We start from the raw sequence: 20,817 nt of genomic DNA, 5'->3' as shown, positions 1-20,817 counted from the left end.
AAAATATTTTTTTATAGTATTTCTTAAAATCTAGCACTGCTGGTTCTTCTTTCTCTGTTCCAGCTGATCAGTTGTCTGAAAAAATAAATCTCATGTCAGACCGTGTGCCATGAAATTTTCTTGAAATATCGTGATATTATATTTTTGGTGTATCGTCCAGCTCTAATAGTTGTTTTTTTGTTACATCCCTCCCTGATTAATACACGCCTCCCTGCAGCCAAGTGAACGGCAGCTTTTTAAAAACGACCAGCTAAAAATATCACCACCCAGCTCGGTCTTATATCACGCAGCCTGTGCTGTGTTTAAAAATAAATCACAACTGCAAGGTGAGGCCATTTGTCTCTCTGTCAGTCTGTCTGTCCAGTGCAGGTCCAGCAGAGACACTTCAGCCTACTTAATATTCCCTGAATCTGCAGGATCCGCCTTAAAGAACCCACAAAGCAGCAGTTCTAATGTGAATAAGAAAAGAGATCCTGACTGTGTTCTTAAAAACACACGGTTCTGGGTGCTAGCATCAATAGTAGAGTAACCTTTATCAATAGTAAAGAACCTTTGGCATAGGTATAGAACCATTATCATTGGTATAGAACCTCGATCTATAGTATAGAACCTTTATGAATGTATAGAACCTTTATCAATGGTGTAGAACCTTTATGGATGTACAGAACCTTTATCAGTGGTATAGAACCTTTATCAATGGTGTAGAACCTTTATGAATGTATAGAACCTTTAACAATGGTGTAGAACATCAATGGTATAAAACCTTTATCATCGATTTAGAACATTTATTAATCTATAGAACCTTTATCATTGATATAGAATCTTTATTAATCTATACAACCTTTATCATTGATATAGAATCTCTATTAATGTATAGAACCTTTATTATTTGCATCATTTATCATATCTATATAGAACCTTTATTAATGTATGGAACATTTTTAGAACATTAGTATAGAAACTTTATCATTGGTATTGAAGCTTTATCAATAGTATAGAACCTTTATGAATGTATAGAACCTTTATCAATGGTGTAGAACCTTTATGAATGTACTGAACCTTTATCAATGGTATAGAACCTTTATCAATGGTGTAGAACCTTTATGAATGTACTGAACCTTTATCAATGGTATAGAACCTTTATCAATGGTGTAGAACCTTTATGAATGTACTGAACCTTTATCAATGGTATAAAACCTTTATCAATGGTGTAGAACCTTAATGAATGTATAGAGCCTTTATCAATGGTGTAGAACCTTAATGAACGTATAGAGCCTTTATCAATGGTGTAGAACCTTAATGAATGTATAGAGCCTTTCTCAATGGTGTAGAACCTTAATGAACGTATAGAGCCTTTATCAATGGTGTAGAACCTTAATGAATGTATAGAGCCTTTATCAATGGTGTAGAACCTTAATGAACGTATAGAGCCTTTATCAATGGTGTAGAACCTTAATGAATGTATAGAGCCTTTATCAATGGTGTAGAACCTTAATGAACGTATAGAGCCTTTATCAATGGTGTAGAACCTTTATGAATGTACTGAACCTTTATCAATGGTATAGAACCTTTATCAATGGTGTAGAACCTTTATGAATGTACTGAACCTTTATCAATGGTATAAAACCTTTATCAATGGTGTAGAACCTTAATGAATGTATAGAGCCTTTATCAATGGTGTAGAACCTTAATGAATGTATAGAGCCTTTATCAATGGTGTAGAACCTTAATGAATGTATAGAGCCTTTATCAATGGTGTAGAACCTTAATGAATGTATAGAGCCTTTATCAATGGTGTAGAACCTTAATGAATGTATAGAACCTTTATCAATGGTGTAGAACCTTTGTCAGGCTTGCGCTCGGCTTTATACACCTGTGGCCATGGAAGTGACTGGAACACCTGAACTCAGGGATTTGGATGGGGGAGTGAATAATTTTGGAAATATAGTGAATTTACAGCTTCTTCCTGATTTTCTGACACCAAACTGGTTTGATAATCTGAAGATCAGCAGCGCAGTCAGTTGAACTGCGACGTAAACACTAAACACTGATCAGGTCCTGAGAGCCGTCTTTGATTCTTTCCCGTTTAAATGGCTTTAAAGGATCGAGAGATCGGCCTGAAACGTCATCTGTACTCATTCATTCTTCCCCCACTTCAATGACTCTAATCATTAGGCACAAGCATTTGTATCACCTGACTGAACAGAATATAGAGGGCACAGTTTTTCCTTTGCAAAACAGAAACAGGGTCATTTTCCCCTCCATTACAGTCTCAGCCAATTAACAACTACATCATTCTTTATTACATTCAATCACATTTCTGGAGACCATTTATTTAAAGGACCTATATCATGGAAAACCATGATCTCCTTGCTTTAGTCCACACACAAACAGCCCATTTTGAATTTGCTACTTTTGTGACATCACAAAAAACAACTTTGCATATATGCACCTTTTACAGAACAGAGCTCCTTCACATACACAAGTCCCAAAGAAAAAAAAAAACCTTTCAATTCTTTCAAAAGGATGACGAGATAATCGTGTAGCTGTAACATCATAAAAAATAAATGTAAAATAATCAGGATATCGGCCCTTTAATGCAAATAGTCCCCAACTCTGAATTTGCATATATGTTAATTAGATGCAGATTCCTCTTGTTGGTGGAAATTAAGCAAAACAACCTGTTGTTTTTGTGATGTCATGAGAATTAACACATTCACATGTATCTACCCGACCTGTGACATCACTTACAAACATATTTACATATATCCACCTACTCAGCCTACAGCAGCTAAGCCCCGCCCACTCACGCTGAAGATAATAATAATAAACATTTTTTAGTCCTGCTTTTGAAATGAGAATCAGAAACAAAGCTCATTTGCATATGAGTCTTAAAGATAACAAAAACATCATGTTTAATTCTAATTGTTATATAAAACAAAAGGCTCAAAGAAATAAGTGCAAAATAAGGCATATATGGGCCCTTTAATGAAAGTTGGAAATGAAGCAAAAACAGCCTGTTGTTTGTGTGATGTCATGAAAATGAACACATTCACATACACCCACCTACTCAGCCTGCAGAAGCTTAGCCCTGCCCACTCATGCTGAAGTATTTTTTTGCCTGCTTTTAAAATGAGGCAGTGTAGCCAATCAGAGCAGATCTCATTTGCATACCCCAGTCTAAACAGGGACTATGGAAAATGCTGGTGTAAATAAAAGGATGAACTGATTTTGGTACATCAAACACAAACTTCACAAAAAATGCAAAAAAGCAGGATATGGGCCCTTTAATGTAAACAGCCCCCAAGTCTGAATCTGCTTGTATGTGAACTGGACAAAGATGCCTCAGGTCATTAAGAAAAGCCAGGATACTTTAGACGGTCAGTAGAACATCACAGCCAATTAAACATTAGCACATCATTTAAACGAGTCAAACTTGATTAGAAGGAAAATCGCCCCCGGAAGAGACCTGGACACATCTGGAATGGGCTCAGACGAGAATTCCGTATTATTTCATAACAATGACATCAACAAAAACTGACAAATAAAAGACTTGGACTGAAAAATCAGTTGCAGTTCTGTATAAAACACACAGAACAGGTGCAGCTTCTTACCAATACAGCCTGAAAACACACTGCCCTCAAAATGACCTCTACGCCCAGGAGCCATCCTTTAGACGTTATGTTGGATGTTTTTCTCCTACGTCATGTAAATAAAGACAAACAATGTAATAAACATGCAATCATGACATGTTTTGGTCACTCAGATGTCACATACTTATCATGACCTACATAAAATAAGCAGTGTTTATCTGCTGTCTGTGTGTCTTTACCAATCATGCTGCCTTTAAAGAGCCAATATCACGGAAAAGCAGGCTTTCCCTCATTTTTATTTTAGATAAGAGAGTTTGATGTTTCTTGTGATGTCATGAGAACTAATATTCACATATATCCACCGACCACAGCGTCTTAGCCCCGCCCACTCACTCTGAAGTTAATAATAATAAGTATTTTTTAACCTGCTCTTAAAATGAGCCACAATGCAGTGCAACTAATCAGAACAGAGCTCACTTACATATCTTAAGGGTAACAAAAATATTATGTTTAATACTAAACAATAAAGAGATGTTGGCAAATGATCATGCACCTGTTTTTTTTTCTTGTTATATAAAACACAAACATCACTAAAATAAAAGCAAAAATAAGCAGGATATGGGCCCTTTAATGTAAACAGTCCACAGGTCCAAATCTGCATATATGTTAACTGTATGTCAACATTCTTAAAGTTGCAGACTGAGCCCAGTGCATAGAGTCCATATAGAGTACATATAAGTCCCATTTTTGTGATGTCACAAAACAAACACGTTTATATACATGTATATCTGCCTCAGTCACCCTTTTAGCCTTCGCCATTCAAGCTGAGGTGATAGAGAGTGTTCCAGCCTTATTTTTGAACATGGCACAAAACAGGTCAGCCGGTCAGGACAGAGCTCATTTGCATATTTGCATCTTAAACGCACCACCTGTTTAATTGTGATGGATAAATACAGGCTGTACAATGATCATCCAGCTGTTTTGGGAACATAAAACACAAAGTTCATAGAAATGTAAATGAAAAATATAAAATAAAAATAGGATACCGGCCCTTTAATGTAAAATGCCCAAGCCTGAGTCTGCATATATGGTAATTAGCTGAAGATGCCTCTGGTTGGTGGAAATTACTGTGCAAAAATACACAGCCTGTTGTTTTTGTGATGTCACGAAAAAACAAACATATTCCCATATATTCACTTACTCAGGCCACAGCAGCTTAAGTTACTTTTAAGATAAGTACTTTTAGCCTGCATTTTAAATACAGAGCAGCCAATCAGAACAGAGCTCCTAAAGACACAGTCTGTTTAATTATAAAGGATAAATAGAGGCTTTTTTATGTGAAACTCAGAGGAAGGACATGGGCCCTTTAAAACAAGTCAGTTCTCACTCATAATGCTGAATTTAAAGAGCCAATAACATGGAAAAACAGACATTCCATCTTTTTTTTTTAATTAAAGTTGAGTTTGATGATGTATGTGACCATTCAGAATGACGTTCCAGAACAAGCCCAGTCCATACAGTCTATATATGAAACACAGATTTTTGTGATGTTACAAAACAAACATATTTACATACATTCACGCAGTCATCCTATTACGGTTTAGATCCACCCATTCAAGATGAAATGATAGAGAGTATTTCACCCTTCCTTTTGGACATGGCACAAAAGAGGTCAGCCTTTTAGAACAGGGACCATTTGCATATATTAGTCTTAAAGGCACAGTCTGATTCATTTTAAGGATTAAAAAGACTTTGGACAATCATCACATAGAACTGAATCATGGCTGTTTTTTGGTACATAACGTTGATGAATGTCCTCAGTGAGCCTCAGAGGAGGGGAAAATAAACACATGAAAAACGAAGGATATGGGCCCTTTAAAGCAAGTCAGTTCTCACTCATAGAAAATGCTGACTTTAAAGATCCAATAACATGAAAAACCAGACTTTCCCTCATTTTTATGTTAATTAAAAGAGTTTGCTGTTGAAAGTGAACATTCTTAAAGTTTCAGAATGTGCCCAGTCCATAAATGGAAACAGCCCAATTTTTGTGATGTCACAAAGCAAACGCTTTTACATATTCCCACCTAGTCATTCTTTTGCGGTTTAGCCCCATTCATTCATACTGAAATTACACAGAGTATTTCACCCTTCCTTTTGAACATAGCACAAAAGAGGACAGCCAATCAGAACAGAGACTATTTGCATATATTAGTCTTAAAGGCACAGTCTGATTAAGTCTCAGGAATAAAAAGGGCTTGGAAAATCATCACTTAGAAATGAATTATGACTGTTAATTGATACATAAAGTTGACAGATGTTCAAAGTGGACGGGAAAATAAAAAGCAGGAAAAATGAAGGGTATGGGCACTTTAAGTCAATCAGCTCTCACCCACAGAAACAGAACGCGGAGTGTTTCGTCTGCGTATCGTTCTGACTACAAGAGAGAAAAGCTGAATGTGTGTCTCACGTCGACGCTGGTGGGAGGAAAGCACTCTCATTCTTCACTTAATGAAACAGATCATTCAAACAGAACAAGCTAACAGGTGCATCTCAGCAGAGCACGCATAAACAACAAACACATGAGCCCTGCCTCAGGAGAACCGCTTCACACCCTGGAGAACCGTGCAAAGGAGGACATTAATGAAGGTCTGGAATCTTCTAGAAGAGATGCAAAAGGACATTTAATCCTAATCAGTATTATATGAGACATAATCAGCCAGACCTGCCTAATTTAGCCTTTTAAAATTCTACGGCATCACAACAAAGAATTACTGTTTTTGTGATGTCACAAAGCCAACACATTTACTTACACCTGCCCATTCTGCCAACAGGGCTTTAGCCCCACCCATTCAGGGCTGAAGGGCTTGTTGAGTGAAGCGCCAATCAGAGCAACCAATTAGAACAGAGCTCATTTGCATGTACCAGTCTTAAAGGCACACTTTGTTTAATTAGATGTTGTAAAATAAAAATTAAGAATAAAAATTAATTCTGTACATAAAACCACACAAATGTCACACATGGACCAAAATGAAACCTTTTAAAGAATGTTTCTTTAACAGAACGAAATTAAGATGTTCTTTTTTTCTTTGTGAAAAATTTACATATATCCGCCTATTCGGCCTATTCAGGGCTAAGGTGATTAAGAGTACTTTGGCAACCAATGAGAACAGAGCTTATTTGCATACACCAGTCTTGTAGGAGACTTCTAGAGCGTCATATCGAAGAATTGCAGCTTTTGTGATGTCACAAAAAACAAAACATTTACAGACCTCCAACTATTCAGCCTACAGTACTTTAGCCCCACCAATTCAGGGCTGAAGTTATCTCTTGAAGAATATTTCTTGGCCGATACGGAGCAGCTAATCAGAACAGACCTCATTTGCATATGCCAGTCTTAAAGGACGTAGTCTGTTGAAAGAGATGTTGTAGAATAAACATGTAAACATGAATTAATTTTGGCATAAAACAACAAAAATTAAACATTTTAAAGGTGAGTTTTTTACAGGACCTTGAAGGCTGTGACTCACTACTTTTGTGATGTCACAATAATCAAGGAAATGACAGATATCCACCTATTTGACTATAATTCCTATATTCTATCCAATTTTAGGGCTGAAATGATAAAGAATATTTTAGCCTGCTTTTAGAGCAAGGCACAGTACAGTTGAGCCAATCACAACAGAGCTCATTTGCATATCCCAGTTTTAAAGGCACAGTCCATTTAATTCTGGATGATTAAAATATGTTTTAAAAAGGTACTGTAAAGAAAAATGATGGCATAAAACAACACAAATGTCATTGTGAAGGAAAACTAAAGCTTTTAAAAGTGGTTATTTAGTAGAACTTTATTGAAATGTTCTTTTAGGGGAGTTTTATTCTAAGAGTGAAACATAAAATCAACTCCTCGAAAGTCTTGACAGATGGCCGTTGCAGTGAAGGAGCCGTGTAACCGGGAATCTGACGCTGATTACTAACCCAAAATCTGCCCAAAAGACAAACGGCACGCGGACAGAACCCACGCAGTGAGTCGAGCAAACATTGCAATAATTGATTTTAATCCAATTAGGCCTCCTAAACCCTCGCACGCAGCACCTGAACGAGGCCGAGGCCAGCAGCCCGACACTAACTCAGGAGAATCTTTAAATAGCTAGTGGAGGATTGAAGGGCGTAAGTCTTTCAAGAGCACCTCACAAACTCGAACAGATGGGCCCTTAATCAGCACGCTGTCTTAATTGCCCCCAATAGATTAACTCCCACTAAACGCACTTCCCAGCATCCAAATTGAGCCAAATTAGTCGCTCTGCTTTAAACTGTTCATGTGAAATAGAAAGGTATCCGTTATAATCTGGATTTTTAACAGCTATTTTTACCTGCCAGACCCAAAACAATCTCTCCTGTAATCTCATCAGCATAGCGGCTGCTGCGCACACCGCGTAATCTCCCATAACAAAAGAGGATATGTTTTTAGATCGGGATTAGGACTCGTCAGATTATAATCCTGTCCTGTTTTTCTAGCCTTCTAGCTGCAAGTCTGAGTCCCTCCGTGGACAGTTTTGTTGCGTTCAGATTTGAATGTGGCCTAAAGGGAGGCTGCGTGATTAAATGAGCAAATTCCCCAAAGCTCTGCCAAATGATAAGTCTATCAAAACAGGCACGAACGTACTAAACGCTCAGTCTTGTGCTGAACTTAAAATGGAGATGCACGTTTTTCAGCGACGATATACATACAAATTTTAACAAACGGCCCATTTAGGAATTCCAACGCAACCTCTGAGGTCAAAAGTTGGAACGTTGCTTATCATCTTAGATTAAATCCACGATTACCACCCTGGTGATATAAGCTGTGCCCTTACACTGCACTTCCGGGGTCACTCTCTCTCTCTCTCTCTCTCTCTCTCTCTCTCTCTCTCTCTCTCTCTCCCTCTCCCTCTTTCTCTCTCTCTGGCCTTATTTGATGAAATGCCACTTCCGCGGCATCCATAATGGAGGTTTCCATAGAGACAGGCCAAGGAGCGTGTGCTAGACCTTCTAGAGATCTGGAATTTTCTAGACTTGCGCCGACAACAAGGCAGCTTCATGTAATCACACTCAGAGGAATCAGAGTCCTAATCAGAGTCACATCAGACGTAAACAGTCAGAGAGGCTCGTTTAAAATAGCGCACTTTACAGCACAACAGCAGCACAGCCTGCAGTAACGCGCTGCCTGCAAGGAGCAGGAAAAAGGGAAAAAAAGAGGGATGTACACAATGTACGGACGGACGGAAGCCTACTCGTCTCTCAGGCTGCTGTCTGAACCTGCGCTGTGATGAATGATGTGTCTTTATTGGTCTTTTATGAGATTCAGCAGCTGATGCAGGGAAAGGCAGCATGCAGTTATTAAAAAACACACTTCAATATTCATGTAAACACACAATAGTCATATATATATATATATATATATATATATATATATATATATATATATATATATATACACACATATACACACACACACACACACAATGCTGAATCACAACCTTGTCATTTTTCATATTTTCAACGAATCCAAAAGTGCCAGCTGCCCTTTGCACTGTGTGAAAATCTCATAATGAATAAACCGCTACAAATGCTCCAAATTTCCTTGGGAAAAAAATCTGGTTCCATTCGCTCCCATTCAAAGTCTCAGCAGTTTTCCCCCTCTCCTGTAAAGTTCCCATTTCAGATGTGAATATTTTGGCACGACGGCTATAATAAACACAGTCATATTCACAGTGCACATTTAATGCCGTTACCATCTATCGTCGCCCGTTTTGATTCTACACAGTACTGTGCGAAATTTTAGGCCCCTGATTTCACTTAAAAAGCCATTATTGGTCAGTGAGAATCTGTTTGCTCCAAAAAGCAAAAGTGGTGATTTTTTTGACCACTGTGTTCCTCTCCTGTATTTACAGTTACACTCCGATGCCTGCTTGATCTAATCAGCCCTTCAATAAATTAGACCAGGCGAGCAGATGGTGGAGAAATTCTTCTGACTCTTTACTGTATTTGTGTATGTATTTGTGTATATTTGACTGAAATACGGCGTTTACGTGCAAAATGGCTTTAAATGTAAGGAAAAACATTCCCAGTGTGCAGTAGTGTAAAAACATTTTATACCAAGTCATTTTTATTGGCCCATTCATCATCACACCGTGTGAAGGGCAGCTGTTGTTCACAATTTAAGTCAGAAAATCCAAATAAAAAAGAGAGATGAGGTTTGATTCTGACACATATATAAAATTAGGATCTATACACACCCACATATATATATATATATATATATGGGTGAAATGTACACAAATACAGCACAACACCACTGTCCCCAAATGACCGTCGTTCTCCAAATTTCAGACTAAATGCTGCCTCCTGACTCTCTTTGGGCTCATTTTGTGCTCATGGCACGAAAACCTCGCCTCACACACCGTCCGCCCGTCTGTCCGTCCTCAGTTTGTCGAGGAGATTGTTTTTCTTTTTCCTCTGCCTCCCTTCACTCTGCCTTTTTTCCTCCTCCATTGCTCTGTCTCTCTCCCTCTCTCGCTCCGCGTACACACCCTGCCATGTTTTCACCTGCTGACCGTCACGTACTGACCGAATGGTGCAAGTATAAAAATGAAAATCACTGCTTTTCACCAGTATGTGTTTCAGTGCGGCGAATGCAGAGTGGAAATGATACGTACAGGCTTACGACTGCTCTATGCACAGTTATAACACTGTTATACATATGTTATATGCATGTTAGCCTCTAGCTTTAAGGAAGAAAACGCATTTTTGGGATATTTCCAACCGGATAACCTGATAAAAATGATATTTATGCTGAGGTCTGTCGACGGCCTGTAAAACCGGAGCCCTGCAAGGAGCGTCGCAATAATCTGCAGAAGCCTTTTAAAATAATCTGATCAGATGAGGATTTTTCGATCCGAATTCTCAGACTATATTTTCTTTATCTTATATGTTTGGAGCTTTGTGCACTACAGGGGTCCCTCCTACGATGACGTGCGGTCACCAACTGTAACCTCAGTGCTCTAATATGAATCTCACACCACATTTATTCCATGTTTGTGCGCAGATAATAATTTTATGTAAAAAGTGGTCTGTTTGGAGTAAAGGGGTGGGGGGGGGGGGGGGGGGGGGGGGGGGGGGGGGGGGGGGGGGCACTGATTGGAAATCCATCAATCACTGTCAAGCCTCTGGCTAGAGCCCTGAAAAAGGACACTAAACATAGAAATGGGCTTAGAGATCTCGACGCACCCCATAAAATGTGTGAAGGTGCTAGAGCAAAAGGGGTGGGGGGTTTGGGGGGGATGGGGTCGCGCCCATGACCGTCCCACCAGGCGCAAAATGGGCAGAAAGGCGCAACCTGTGCAAAAAAATTTGTCAATTTTTTTTTCTTTTTAGGTTCCAAAAATTTACACCATAGTTAAGATTGACAGACTAGACCATCCACAATGCACAAGGCACATAAGCCCACCCTCTCCTGTCCTGTAGGTGACCACCATCCCACCATACAAGCCTACAACAACTGCCGCTGGGCTGGAGGCAGCCGTTCACACCTTCACACACTCATACGCACTTTTCAGAAAACCGCGTTTTACAGGCGAGTTTAAAAACGCAAAAACAGAGAAAATGAAGAGGAAGAAAAGAGGAAGACTGACCATTCAGGATGCTCTGGAGAAAGAGAAATGCAAATATCCACATGCCCCGCTCCGTTCAATCCCCCAGCAGCGCTCCTCAAACCTCCTCAGCGCGGCTCTCCTCAAACGCAGCCGCAAAAAAATTGCGGTTAATTTTTTTCTCGGTTTTTTTTTTTCTTTTTTTATTTTGTCCTTTCGTTTCGTTTCTCCTCTTTTTCTTCTTCTTCTTCCTGCTGCTCTCTGTTCAGGCAAGGCTCGAGACCCCCTTCACAGCGGCAGAAGGAAACAAAAAAAACAAAAACAAAAAACGAAAACTTGAAATAAACATAAATAAAACAAAATGAAAAAAGTAAGAGGAGAGAAGCGCGCGGGAAGGCGTCATGGAGGAGAGAGCGCGAGAGGGAGCGCGAGAGAGGGGGAGAGAGAGACAGAGGTGGGGGGCTCGGAGGGGAAGAAAGGAGGAAAAAAAGGGTTTAACTGAGAAATAAAAAGGAAGGAGAGGAAGGAGAGAGAGCGTGGAGTTCGCGAGACAGAGACGCAGGAGGAGCGGCCGCATCAGCGCGAGCGGGTTTCACAGCATGTTGAGCGCCTCTCGCCGTCCAGCGCATCTTCCTCTGGCTCGTGCGCGCTCAGCCTCCCCGGCACAGAGCAGTCCAGAGTAAAGCCCTCTCCACCCCCCCCCCCCCCACACCAACACCCCCCCCCCCCCCCCCCCCCCCCCCCGCTCTCTCTCACACACACACACCCACCAAACCACACAACCCCCCCCCCCCCGCAGCCTCTTTAACTCCTCCGTGCCTTAAAGGAGCCAAACACGGGGCCGCGCGCGCTCTCTCTCTCTCCAGGTGCTGCTGATGACGATGGCGTTAATGAGGACCACTGAGCATTAATTAATTAATTTATTTATTTAGTTACTCCATTTAACCAGTTTGACGTAAATGTGTACAATATTAACACAAAATAAACTGAAAAAAATAAACTTTCTATAAATCTGTCTGTCTATAAATCTGACTATAAATCTGTCTGTCTCTAAATCTATCTGACTATAAATCTGTCTGTCTGTCTATAAATCTATCTGACTATAAATCTGTCTGTCTGTCTGTCTGTAAATCTGTCTGTCTATAAATCTGACTATAAATCTGTCTGTCTCTAAATATATCTGACTATAAATCTGTCTGTCTGTCTGTCTGTAAATCTGTCTGTCTATAAACCTGTCTGACTATAAATCTATATGTCTGTCTGTAAATCTGTCTGTCTGACACTATAAATCTGTCTGATTATAAATCTGCCTGTAGGGGCAGTCGTGGGCTGGAGGTCAGGGATCTGGCCCTGTGACCGGAAGGTTGCTGGTTCGATCCCCAGGGCCAACAGTCCATGACTGAGGTGTCCTTGAGCAAGACACCTAACCTCCAACTGCTCCCCGGGCGCCGTGGATAGGGCTGCCCACCGCTCCAGGCAAGTGTGCTCACTGCCCCCTAGTGTGTGTGTGTTCACTAGTGTGTGTGTTCACTAGTGTGCATGTGGTGATTCACTTCATGGATGGGTTAAATGTGGAGGTGACATTTCCCCGTTTGTGGGAATCACTCAACTTACTTGTAAATCTGTCTGTAAATCTGTTTGACTATAAATCTGTCTGTATACACATCTGACTATTTTGTGTTTATCTATGTGACTATACATCTGTCGGTAAATCTATCTGTATATCTGTCTGACTATTCGTTTGTCTGTAAATCTTTCTGACTATAAATCTGTCTGTCTGTCTGTAAATGTGACTAACTATAAATCTCTCTGTAAATTTGTCTGACTATAAATCTCTCTGTAAATTTGTCTGACTATAAATCTGTCTGTACATTTGTCTGACTATAAATCTGTCTGTACATTTGTCTGACTATAAATCTGACTATAAATCTGTCTGTAAATCCATCTGACTATAAATCTGACTATAAATCTGCCTGTACATCTGTCTGACTATACATCTGTCTGTAAATCTGTCTGACTATAAATGTGTCTGTAAATGTGTCAGTAAATCTGTCTGTAGATCTGTCTTACTGTAAAACTGTCTGTAAATCTGACTATAAATCTGTCTGTATACACATCTGACTATTTTGTGTTTATCTATGTGACTATACATCTGTCGGTAAATCTATCTGTATATCTGTCTGACTATTCGTTTGTCTGTAAATCTGTCTGACTATAAATCTGTCTGTAAATCCATCTGACTACAAATCTGTATGTAAATCCTCCTACAAATCCGTCTGACTATAAATCTGCCTGTACATCTGTCTGACTATAAATGTGTCTGTAAATGTGTCAGTAAATCTGTCTGTAGATCTGTCTTACTGTAAAACTGTCTGTAAATCTGACTATAATTCTGTCTGTATATCTGTCTGAATATAAATCTGTCTGACTATAAATCTGTCTGTAAATCTGTCTAACTATAAATCTGTCTGTAAATCTGTCTAACTATAAATATGTCTGTAAATCTGTCTGACTATAAATCTGTCTGTATATCTGTCTGACTAAATCTGTCTGTAAATCTGCCTGTCTGTCTGTACATCTGTCTGTAAATCCACCTGTCTGTCTGTAAATGTGACTATAAATCTGTCTGTAAATCTGTCTGTCTATAAATTTGTCTGTAAAGCTGACTATAAATCTGTCTGTAAATCTATCTGACTATAAATCTGTCTGTAAATCTGTCTGTCTATAAATTTGTCTGTAAAGCTGACTATAAATCTGTCTGTAAATCTATCTGACTATAAATCTGTCTGTAAATCTGTCTGTCTATAAATTTGTCTGTAAAGCTGACTATAAATCTGTCTGTACATATGTCTGTAAATCTGTGTGACTATAAATCTGCCTAACAATAAATATGTCTGTAAATCTCATTTTAAACATGTCGGTAAATCAGTCTGACTATAAATCTCTCTCTATAAATCTGTCTGTAAATCTACCTGTCTGTCTGTCTGTATATCTGTCTGTAAATCTGCTCGTCTGTCTGTCTGCAAATCTTATTATAAATCTGTCTGTAAATCTGTCTGACTACAAATCTCTCTGACTATAAATCTGTCGGTCTGTCTATGAATCCCTTTGACTATAAATCTGTCTGTAAACCTAACTATAAAACTGTCTGTAACTCCATCTGTGAATAAATCTGTCTGTCAGTCTGTAAATCTGTCTGTCTGACTATAAATATTTCTGTCTGTCTGTAAATCTGTCTGTGTGTGGATTTGTCTGTCTGTATGTCTATAAATCTGTCTGTCAGTCTGTAAACTTGTCCATAAACTTGTCTGTCTGTACGTAAACCTGTCTGTCTGTCTGTCTACAAATCTGTCTGTCTATCTATAAAACTGTATGTAAAGCTGTCTGACTATAAATCTGACTATAAATCTGTCTGTAAATCTGTTTGTCTATCTGTAAAACTGTCTGTAAATCTGTGTGACTATAAATCTGTCTGTGAATCTGCTTGTCTGTCTTTCTGTAAATCTTACTATAAACCTGTCTGTAAATCTGTCTGACTATAAATCCGCCTGTAAATCTCTCTATGAATCTGTCTGTAAACCTTTCTGACTATAAATCTGTCTGTAAGTCTGTCTATAAATGCATCTATAAATCTTTCTGACTATAGATCTGTCTGTCAATCTGTCTGACTATAAATCTGCCTAACAATAAATACGTCTGTAAATCTCATTTTAAACATGTTTGTAAATCTGTCTGTCTATAAATCTGTCTGACTATAAATCTGTCTGCAAATCTTATTATAAATCTGTCTGTAAATCTGTCTGACTATAAATCTCTCTGACTATAAATCTGTCGGTCTGTCTTTTGAATCCTTTTGACTATAAATCTGTCTGTAAATCCATCTGTGTATAAATCCGTCTGTCAGTCTGTAAACTTGTCCATAAGTTTCTCTGTCTGTATGTAAACCTGTCTGTCTGTTTGTCTATCTATAAAACTGTATGTAAATCTGTCTGACTATCAATCTGTCTGTCTGTCTTTCTATAAACCTGTTTGTCAGTAAATCTGTTTATAAATCCGTCATCTATAAATCTTCCTGTCTGTCTGTCTACAAACATGTCTGCTTAGCCTGTCCCTCAGCTGTGAATCAATCTATCTTTCTGTCTGTCTATCTGTCTGTCGGTCTAACAGATTCCTAAAATTCCTTTAAAGAGGCTCTTCACACTCAGACATCTCATTTACAGCATCTTTAGGAAAACAACAATGGTCTTCCTATAGTATCAAAGATGAAAAGAACTCCTTTTTCCATCAACATTCCATATAAACTCAGAAGACTCGTGACACTGGTGAGCCTACATGAGTCTTCTGAGTTTATATGAAATGTTGATGATGGAAAATAGTGGAAAATTGGAAATAAGTTTTCTTTGGGGACTATTTTGCCTCACAGTGCCCTGCATGTATCCCTCCACCATGAATGGATTTTAAGCTCTCAAAACTATCATGAAACAGGGTCTCAGTCATCAGGCAGTGAATTCATAATCATTTCACGTAGGAACTTTCTGTGAGGGAGCTTTTAGAGGTGGACGTCTGGTTCCTATCACCACCACTGGGAACAGTTCACTAGATCCAAGTGTTTCACTCCAAACGACTCTGAATGACTCTGTTTGTTCTCACACACTGTATTATGGGGGACTTTTGAAAAACCTTTTGGGTTTCTGTAGCAAGCTGAGTGTTTTAGTCATGTAGCCATGTGCTAGTCTCGCTAACAGCTTGTCAGCATACTGGTGTACACAGCAGGGGGAGATGTATGTATGGTGTTCTCCTCCGAGGGTCAGCTCAGATCCTGCTAGCAGGACCCTGGAGACAGCAGAACCACAACACAGCAGTGATTATGAGGTAGCACATATTGCAAATTTCTCTTTGTTTTAAATTATTAAAGTGTTTATTCTTTTACATAAATGGTTGCAAATGCAACAAATGCAATTTCCCTCTGGGATCAATAAAGGATTTTGATTCAGATTCTGATTCTGAACTGAGGAGTAACTCCACGAGGAAAATAAATCCTGAGCGAATAAAGAGGAAAACAACAGCCTGGGCTCATCTGTAATTCACAGCCACAGGTGATAACTGATTCACAGCCAACTCTAGGAGGACCTGAGATTCAGAGCAATATCCACAAACCTGACAGGAACATAAGACAGGGAGACTACGGTACAGTGTTGTTTGCATCCATGATTTTTATAACACAACAGGGAAATACAGGCCATTCTATGATTTCAATGCCTTGTATTAGAGTCAGAAATCTGTGTTTTTCTAATTTTTCAATATTGAAATACAAGGCTCATCATTAAACCTCTGGGGTCCACAGACTCAAATTCTCTGTTTCTATATCTGTTTCGGTATCTTTGTGACGATCCAGCTCAGAAATCCATTTCAGTTATTCCCTTAATCTGTAGAGCCATCCTTTCCATTCCATCTTATCATGAGATCATAAGAGACTCATATCCGGAGTTATGAGCCTGTGAAGAGGGGCTGAGATACACGTCATCTGGCTCCGTGTGGAGCTGGTGGATTCATATGTCCGTCTACATTCTGTGTGAAACTGACCAATGGACACTCAGGAAATCACTGACTGTCACGCCGGAAACCCTTCATTCTTCATTCAGTCCACATCGAAGACTCGTAAGAAATGGCGTCAGAGAGTTTACAGCTGCTGAATGGAGGACAACTCTGCAGTGCTGGTGTAAGTATAGTGTGTAAACTCTTTTGGAGGTGTGTTAATGCAACGCTCTTCACTGCAAGGTCGGGTGGATAGTCTGCACTACAAGCTGTGAAACTTCATACAAACATCCCTCATGAATTGATGACAGCAGGTTCTGGTATAGTCTTTAAAGGGATGGTTCTTCAAAGGTTTCCAGTAAAGACAACGGCTTCAGATGTGTTGTATATGGTGCTCTGTAGCACCAAACAGGGTTCTGCTTACTAGCTTGACATCATAACAACATACACCAATCAGGTGTAACATTCTGACCACCTCCTTGTTTCTATGCTCATTGTCCATTTTATCAGCTCCACTTACTGTATAGCTGCTCTCTGTAGTTCTACAGTTACAGACTGTAGTCCATCTGTTTCTCTGATACTCTGTTACCCTGTTCTTCAGTGGTCAGGACCCCCATGGACCCTCACAGAGCAGGTACTATTTGGGTGGTGGGTCATTCTCAGCACTGCAGTAAGACTGACATGATGGTGGTGTGTTAGTGTATGTTGCACTGGTGCAAGTGAATCACACACTTTTTTAAACACTGTGTCCACTCACTGTCCACTCTATTAGACATCCCCACCTTGTCAGTTCACCTTGTAGATGTAACGTCCGAGACGACAGCTCATCTGCTGCTGCACAGTTTCTATTGGGCATCCTCTAGCCCTTCATCAGTGGCCACAGGATGCTCGGTGCACACAACATTTTTGGTTGGTGGACTATTCTCAGTCCAGCAGTGACACTGAGGTGTTTAAAAACTCCAGTAGCACTGCTGTGTCTGATGCACTCAGACCAGCGTAACACACAGTAACACACCACTATGGGCATGATAGCTTGTTTGCTAGCACACTGGAGGTCAAAGTAAAGCTACCTGCCTTTAGAATCTAATGAAAAAGACTTAAGCCCACAGTTGCACACGCCTGTCTTGTATTAGGATCCACGTCAATCACTGCACAGTTACTCTTGGCCTGCACACTGTGGAGCGGCTATCCTCCAGGGGACCTCCTTTGTTTTGACAACTCAGCTCAGACACAGTGTTCTCTTACAACCAAACACAGGCTCACCTATCACGGACAAAATGTCAGCCAGCCGACTCCTAACAGGAGATCAGGTTCCCCTCTCATCGTGCGGCCCATTAGCTGAGAATAGAAAAGTCCACAACACGGTCACTCGATCCCCTTTGTTACCTTAAACAATGGAGGCGACTGAGACCAGAGGCACATGTGTCGATCCAAATATAACACTGCAGAACAAGTAGCCTGTGCCACACTGTAAGACATGTGGGCCGCGATAGCGATAGAGCAGGATTGCATTACAAATCATTCAACAGTATGATAGAGAAGATGCCCTTGAATTTTTTCACGGTGGCTGAGGGGGCTTGTGAGACCCTCATAAATATATGTAAGCCCATATAGACGAGACAAAACACTGTTAATGGTCATAAAAACTGGGAAGTCCGTAAATACTAGGCTGAAAAGTTCTATTTTAATCAAAGGGTCAAGAGTTATTGCTTAGAATTTGCAGTACAACCCATATATATATATATATATATATATATATATATATATATATATATGCACAAATTAATTGCAATTATATATGATTTTCATTCTGTATCAACAGGTTTGTGTCTGTTTTTTCACACACAACATAAATGTTTAATCAAATTCAAATCCTAATAAAATCTACTCAGAAACAAAAATGTGGTTGGTATAGTGTAGTGGGTACCACCTCTGCCTTCTACACTGCAGATTAGGGTTTAATCCTCTGCCTAGGCCAGCACCCTACACTATACCAATTAGGGTCCTTGGGCAAGACTCCTAACACTACCTTCACCTACTTGTGTAAAAAGACTGAACTGTAAGTTGCTCTGGATAAGAGCATCTGCCAAATACCATAAATGTAAAAATATGATGTGGACTAAAAGATTAGAATCTACTTGTTTCACAAACAAGACGGGAATACCTAGCAAATTACACCACACTTTTGTTATGACTGGCATAAACTACAACCTCTAAGGATTAGTTAGCTCATCTGAGCATGTTCACAAACATTAAACGTCTAATTGACCTCTAAATTGTAAAAAAAGTCACAAAGGTAAGGGTGTGCCTCAGGGTTCAATATTCGGACATTATTTTTATGATAACACTGTAAAAAAAAAGTGCTGCAATGAAAGTACACATGGGCTTTGTTATATACATAATGAGCTATTAATGTTGCCTAGTGGACACTGTTGATTATATGAGGAATAAAGTGATATATCAGTTAATTGAGATATCTTTTTCTTTTCTTCAAGGTAAAACTAACTGAACACTAACCACAGCACAGTACTTCACTGAAAAAGATCAGGTTAATAATCAGGTAATAAGCATTATAAAACAACTAATAATGAACATATGTCAACTTTGACCTAGAATGGCTGTATAATAAAATTACTTAAAATGCATTAATCTGAATTAGCTGATTTCTGCATGTACCCTGAAACAAAGCCTGATGGACATGTTTTAAGTATTTTTTTAAGTTTTTTTTGAAGACTTTAATGCTGCTTTGAGCCATTTGTCATGGCAGCACATATTACAATATTGCAGTGCTTACTGCGGAAAGCTCCATCTTCTAAGTTGTATCACGAGTGAGATCCTGCTGGTGTGAGTTTCCTCTCTTCCGCTATTTTATCTGAGTAACCATGACGGCCCCAATGTTGACATATATTCAGTTTGTAAGTGCAACAGCCCCTATGGTTAATTTTGTATTCACTTAATTATGTATAGCTTAAGCAAATCAGGATCACATCCTTTATGTGGTCCAGCACCCTCCATCATCTAGAGGCTCAAAGCTGCGGTGATTGCCGAAAAACTGACCTTTAAGTGAGGCCCAGATTGACCGGAGCTGACAGACTGACTGAGCTGCTCTAAAGCAGAAAACAGTCTGCAGCATTACTGAACTAAAAGTCAGACTTTTCAGATAACATCAAATAACTGCACGAGGAGGACTCTGATAAGCAGCGGCGTCCCCTCTGGAATAAAGAGAAATACGTTCATTAGAACAAAGATAAACAGGGCGGCAAGGATGCATTTGGACTTAGTTTTATAGTTAACTGGGAAAACCATGTGTGTGGAATAAATCTTTGCATTTCCAATACATATCATGAATTGTTGTCTTAATGCATGATCATAATTTACCAAATAACACGACTGCAATGCGACTAGAAAATAGACAGGCAATGAAAAGAGGTCGAACCTTTAAAGCCAACAAATATTTAGGGGCCTAGACTCAACAAATATGCTATATTTCCAAAAGTATTTGCTCGTCTGACTTCACATGCATATGAACTTGAGTGACATCCCATTCTTAATCCATAGGGTTTAATATGATGGCGGCCCAACCTTTACAGCTGTAACAGTTTCAGCTCTTCTGGGAAGGCATTCCACAAGGGTTAGGAGTGTTTATGGGAATTTCTGACCGTTCTTCCAGAAGCACATTGGTGAGGTCAGACACTGATGTTGGACGAGAAGGCCTGGCTCACAGTCTCCGCTCTAATTCATCCCAAAGGTGTTCTATGGGGTTGAGGTCAGGACTCTGTGCAGGCCAGTCAAGTTCTTCCACACCAAACTCGCTCATCCGTGTCTTTATAGACCTTGCTTTGGTCACTGGTGTGCAGTCATGTTGAAACAGGAAGGGGCCGTCCCCAAACTGTTCCCACAAAGTTGGGAGCAGGAAATTGCCCAAAATCTCTTGGTGCTGAAGCTTTAAGAGTTCCTTTCACTGGAACTAAGGGGCCGAGCCCAACTCCTGAAACACACCCCCACACCATGATCCCCCCTCCACCAAACTTTACACTCGGCACAATGCAGTCAGACAAGTA

General features: G+C 39.6%; 1 protein-coding gene across 1 annotated transcript in view; it reads right to left on the bottom strand.

Annotated features, from left to right (window-relative positions):
* The window catches only part of dscamb (Down syndrome cell adhesion molecule b), a 207,935-nt gene extending 196,314 nt beyond the window's left edge, over positions 1-11,621 (bottom strand). The window contains exon 1 of the mRNA XM_037531093.1: positions 11,264-11,621. Coding sequence (XP_037386990.1) covers positions 11,264-11,306 — 43 coding nt within the window. The 5' untranslated portion in view covers positions 11,307-11,621. The remainder of the gene's footprint in view (positions 1-11,263) is intronic.
* Positions 11,622-20,817: the final 9,196 nt, after the last annotated feature.

The sequence above is a fragment of the Pygocentrus nattereri genome, chromosome 19 (assembly GCF_015220715.1).
Source record: "Pygocentrus nattereri isolate fPygNat1 chromosome 19, fPygNat1.pri, whole genome shotgun sequence".
NCBI lineage: Eukaryota > Metazoa > Chordata > Actinopteri > Characiformes > Serrasalmidae > Pygocentrus > Pygocentrus nattereri.
The sequence above is the reverse complement of the archived record's forward strand: the minus strand, read 5'-3'. Positions and strand labels throughout refer to the sequence as shown.